This window comes from Girardinichthys multiradiatus, chromosome 5 (genome assembly GCF_021462225.1).
Source record: "Girardinichthys multiradiatus isolate DD_20200921_A chromosome 5, DD_fGirMul_XY1, whole genome shotgun sequence".
NCBI lineage: Eukaryota > Metazoa > Chordata > Actinopteri > Cyprinodontiformes > Goodeidae > Girardinichthys > Girardinichthys multiradiatus.
Window position 1 is genome coordinate 7,854,908 of NC_061798.1, and position 5,421 is coordinate 7,860,328.

General features: G+C 39.2%; 1 protein-coding gene across 2 annotated transcripts; it reads left to right on the forward strand.

Moving 5' to 3' along the window:
• Positions 1–2,699: 2,699 nt before the first annotated feature.
• LOC124868633 (lysozyme g-like) lies at positions 2,700–5,213 on the forward strand. Of its 2 annotated transcripts, XM_047366091.1 has the most exons (5): positions 2,700–2,927; positions 3,091–3,168; positions 3,305–3,501; positions 3,605–3,743; positions 4,024–5,213. In XM_047366091.1, exons 1-5 carry the CDS (start codon positions 2,882–2,884, stop codon positions 4,155–4,157), a joined length of 594 nt encoding a protein of 197 aa, XP_047222047.1. In that variant the 5' UTR covers positions 2,700–2,881; the 3' UTR covers positions 4,158–5,213. The 2 variants fall into 2 exon arrangements, with proteins under 2 accessions (XP_047222047.1, XP_047222046.1); XM_047366090.1 differs by lacking the exon at positions 2,700–2,927 and having other exon boundaries at positions 2,939–3,168.
• The last annotated feature ends 208 nt before the right edge of the window (positions 5,214–5,421 follow it).

Genomic DNA, 5,421 nt, shown 5'->3' on the forward strand with positions numbered 1-5,421 from the left:
CTCCATAAAGCTTTTCAGCAGATGGAAGCATGAAGTGCTCCAAAATCTCCTGATAGCTAGCTGCATTGACCCTGCCCTTGATAAAACTCAGTGGACCAACACCAGCAGCTGACACGGCAACCAGACCATCACTGACTGTGGGTACTTGACACTGGACTTCTGGCATTTTGGCATTTCCTTCTCCCCAGTCTTCCTCCAGACTCTGGCACCTTGATTTCCGAATGACATGCAGAATTTGCTTTCATCCGAAAAAAGTACTTTGGACCACTGAGCAACAGTCCAGTGCTGCTTCTCTGTAGCCCAGGACTGGGGAATGCGGCACCTGTAGCCCATTTCCTGCACACGCCTGTGCACGGTGGCTCTGGATGTTTCTACTCCAGACTCAGTCCACTGCTTCCGCAGGTCCCCCAAGGTCTGGAATCGGCCCTTCTCCACAATCTTCCTCAGGGTCCGGTCACCTCTTCTCGTTGTGCAGCGTTTTCTGCCACACTTTTTCCTTCCCACAGACTTCCCACTGAGGTGCCTTGATACAGCACTCTGGGAACAGCCTATTCGTTCAGAAATTTCTTTCTGTGTCTTACCCTCTTGCTTGAGGGTGTCAATAGTGGCCTTCTGGACAGCAGTCAGGTCGGCAGTCTTACCCATGATTGGGGTTTTGAGTGATGAACCAGGCTGGGAGTTTTAAAGGCCTCAGGAATCTTTTGCAGGTGTTTAGAGTTAACTCGTTGATTCAGATGATTAGGTTCATAGCTCGTTTAGAGACCCTTTTAATGATATGCTAATTTTGTGAAATAGGAATTTTGGGTTTTCATGAGCTGTATGCCAAAATCATCCGTATTAAGACAATAAAAGACCTGAAATATTTCAGTTAGTGTGCAATGAATCTAAAATATATGAATGTTAAATTTTCATCATGACATTATGGAAAATAATGAACTTTATCACAATATGCAAATTTTTTGAGAAGGACCTGTAATATATTTCAATCTTGGAAATTTTAAATAGATTATTTGTTTAAAAAGTAGGTGCAGAGAGCAGCAGCTGAAAGGGTTCTGCTAAATGAGTAAATTCCATAGCTATGGCAGTCTTTCTTTTCATACAGTATGAATGGCTGTTATTGGCCACAAAGATAATTTAGACTGTAGCTGAACGAAGTCTATACATATAAAAAAACTGATCATCAGAACAGCAGATAGAGGGGCTTTCCTCAAAGTGTTTCATGTGGTGAAGAAGAAAGGCCGGAGGTCAACGGTAGGTGCAGTGTTGCTCCTGATGCTGCCGTAGGTCCGCTTTGTGCTGGAAGCTGTAGAGGCAGAGAGTGCAGCGGTAGGGCCGGTCGTCCCTGTGCTTTCGGCTGTGCGTGATGAGGTTGGAGCTCTGGCTGAAGGCTTTGCCGCATATCTGGCACACATGAGGCTTCTCCCCTGTTGCACAAACAGAGCAAGTTGACTTAACAGACAAAAAGTTCAAAGTTGATCGTTTGAAAGTTTCTGAAAGGTCGAGTTGCACATAATGACAATTTATTTCATGTGTACCTAGTATAAATGATTAATTAAATGATTAAAACAATACTAATTAAATTGTATAAATAACTTTGACACAAAGAAGCAAGAGAAACCCCCGCTGAGAGTCTCAAACTGCTTTACTTTTCTTAATAAGATAAAAGAAGAAGAAAATCATTTTTGGGTAAATGTAAAATATCCTTGTTCTTATTCGGAAGGAAGATGATGCATTGTTTTCCATTGTTAAGTTTACTGTGGCCCCCTTTACTTTAAGAGCGCTAAATAAAATCCCGTTCAGCCAGTTGCCTTCAGGAGTTACCTAATTTTGTAAAACGTGTCAACCTGTGTGTAGTTTAATCTTATCTTAGTATAAATCCAGCTGATGCATATGAAGCATGTTTGGAAAGAACAACTTTTTTTAGCATTTCGGCCTTTAAAATATCACCTCTTTATTCTCAACACAATATTTTCACTTTAATCACGAAACACGATCTTTCTCACCATTTTCCTTTGTTCTTGAAATCAAATTCCAAACTTTCTCTAGATGTCTACTTTATTTCGAGACAAAGAGGAAAATTTAAACAACCTATAAAGTTGTTTTTTCCCAAGAAAGCTTAATACTCCTTTGTATCTTCTGAACTGTATGACATGATATAAATGTTGCTTGAAAATAATTAGATTTTTAATGTGTTCCACCCTGATGAAGACATTCAGATATCATACAGGATGATGGAGGAAAAGAAAAAAAATGAACCCAGTTGCTCTTCTTTAACATCTTTTTTCACTTGGCTCTTTAACATTTCTGTTGGCTTTCAGTGACTGATACGTGGTTTTAAGTCTATTTGTTCAACAGCATCTTTATGTCAAATTTGATCTTTCTCTGACGTTTCTCAGGCCCTGAAACAACTGATTAACAAGTTTACAGGCTGTATGTAAGCGGCTTGGCAGGTATTATAAAAAAAAAAAATGCATTATGCAATAGATCTACGACAGAAATAAAACATCTTTCTAGCGAGTATTTCGTTAGATCCTGATAGATGTGTTATGTTATGGAATCAGTTGCATATTGCAAGGATATGTAGTTCTTCAAGTTGAACAAGCATTGTTTATTTCCTGGTTCTGTTAAAAGGTTCCTGAAAAGCCACGCCCACATAAAAATTTGCCTCTGCCAACTGCCAACACAAATTTATCTCCACCAGTTAATCTATCACACTGGCGCCATCATTTCTACTTATGCTCTGCTGTCTCACAACAACAAAGTACTGATGTACTCAAAAGGAGTGACACTTACTGTGGTACAAACCCGCCTTCTGTGTTCAGGTTCAATTTAGACAAACACGCAATGCTCGAAGCGAAACAAAAAACAACATGAGAATAGAATGAAAGTAAAAGTAAAGAAGGGTATAAAAGCTCATCTTGCAACCGGTACGTTTCTATTTCACGCCAGACTGCAGAACAGTGAACAGATCTTCCACTTCAGCTTCCAGTGAGCTGTGGTTTAGGAAAGCATTTGACATGTATTTTTTAACATGTTTAATTTATCTGCTTCATGCACTTTGTGTGAATGCTGATACCCAACCTTTCACAGGTTATGGAGACATTAGTAGAGTTGAAACTACCGGTGCTTCCTGGGAGACGTCTCAGCAGGACAAACTCGGTTACTCAGGTAAATACTGAAGAAAAACAGCTGATCTGACACTCAACCAAGAACTGAAAACATTCATCTGCAACATTTTAGTTATGCTGAAAGGGAAACGCTCATGAGGATGTAATCCTGTTGTCTTTTTTTTTTTTTCAAACAGGTGTGCAGGCCTCAGAAAAAATGGCACAAATGGATTCTGGAAGAATGGAGAATTACAAATCAGAAATCAACAGAGTGGGAAGTAAGTTAGGTATTGATCCTGACCTTATTGCTGCCATCATCTCAAGAGAGTCAAGAGCTGGAAATACCCTGCAGAATGGTTGGGGTGACCACCAAAACGCCTGGGGACTCATGCAGGTTGTCAAATGCTGTTTAGGTCTAATGTGCAGAATCCTGGCAAATGTCACACAAAGACAGATTTACTAAAGTTTTTGTGCTGTGTCTTTCCAAAAATATGTAGGTTGATATTAGATATAACGATAAAAAGGGAAACTGGAACAGTGAAGAGCATCTCCACCACGCCACAGGGATCCTGGTTCATTTTATTACAAGGATTCAGAGCAAGTTCCCAAATTGGAACAAGGAGCAGCAGCTGAAAGGTTTGTTTCACACAATAGCCTCTTTGACGAAATATTGACAAAAAGAGTAAATTCATTCCTAGTAGATAGATCTAAACACAGTTAAGTGTATGTAACGTAATGTTATATAAAAGTATTTGGCGAGTTCTATTGGTGGTTTATTATTGACCAGAGACAACCTGAAGAGGGGCACACCTCTACAGCCGTGTAGCAGAACTGTTATTTGAAAAAAGCTACAGACACATTTAGATTTCTTTACTCGGCTTGATTCTCATTAGTTTTTTTTTTTTTTTATCTACAGGAGGGATAGCGGCCTACAATATGGGAGATGGTAATGTCCATTCATATGAAAATGTGGATGCCCACACAACTGGTGGGGACTACTCCAATGACGTTGTTGCCAGAGCCCAGTGGTATAAAATCCATGGTTTTTGAAGTCGGCAGCTGATAAACCAGCGTATATCATGCAAACTAAAACATTCTGCTTGTTTTTAATGCAACAGTTACTGTTTAGATCTGACATGATTTTAAAAGCAGATCTTAGAACATTTAGAACATCGTCTCCGAAGAATCTTTAGGGATGAATCTTCCAACCCAGGTTAAGAAAAGCCTCTAAACCTGATCAGTGTCGTATAAAGTGAAGCATTGGACAAAATGACTGCAGATATTATCGTGTTAACTAAGTCATTACAAAGTCAACATAAAAAACGCTTGGGTTGATTATTCAGAAAATCAATATTTACAAGTTTTCAATCAACTTTGATTATATTTTCTTTGACTCTCAATGTATATTTAAAGAGTAAATTTTAAACGTCATGGGTCAGTTTTGAATTAAATGCTGAAAAATTAAAAGATTGTGCAACGTTTGTGTGTGAACCAGGGTTGTTTTCGGCAGCCTTCTTAGTTTTAGTCTTTTTGATGGAAATGCTTATTTGTTTTAGTCACATTTATTCAATTTTATATGTGATAGTTCTAGTCCAGTGGCAGAATTGAGGAGATCCTCGAAGTACTCCTTCCACTGCCCGAAAATGTCCACTGTTGAGGTCAGCAGCTCTGCACCCCCACTGTAAACAGTGGAAGAAGCAATTCTTCCCCCTCCCGAGGCGCCGGTTTGCTAAAATTACTCTGAGGCCGACCGGTAGTCCTTCTCCATGGCCCCACCGAACTCCTCCCCAGCCCGAGTTTTTGCCTTTTAGACGACAGAAATAAAACATCTTTCTAGCAAGTATTTCATTAGATCCTGATAGATGTGTTATGTTATGGAATCAATTGCATATGTAGTTCTTCAAGTTGAACAAGCATTGTTTATTTCCTGGTTCTGTTAAAAGGTTCCTGAAAAGCCACGCCCACATAAAAATCTGGCTTAGCAACAAAATACATTACAGACTTGTTGTCAGTGGATCAACCAGCCAAACCTCTCAGGTCTTCTGGCTCAAATCTACTCTACATACCCAGAACCAGAACCAAACATGGAGAAGCAGCTTTTAGTTCTTATGCTCCACTAATCTGGAATAAACTGCCAGAAAACTGTAAAAGCACCAAAACCCTAAATTGCTTTAAATTAAGATTAAAAACGTATTTGTTTAGAGTGGCCTTTGACTGGGCCATCTAGGAATAATTAGTTGCGTTTTCAATCCAATTTTCCTTTCATTTTCTTATCCATCATTCTATTCTCTTTATTTAATTTAACTTTTTTAAA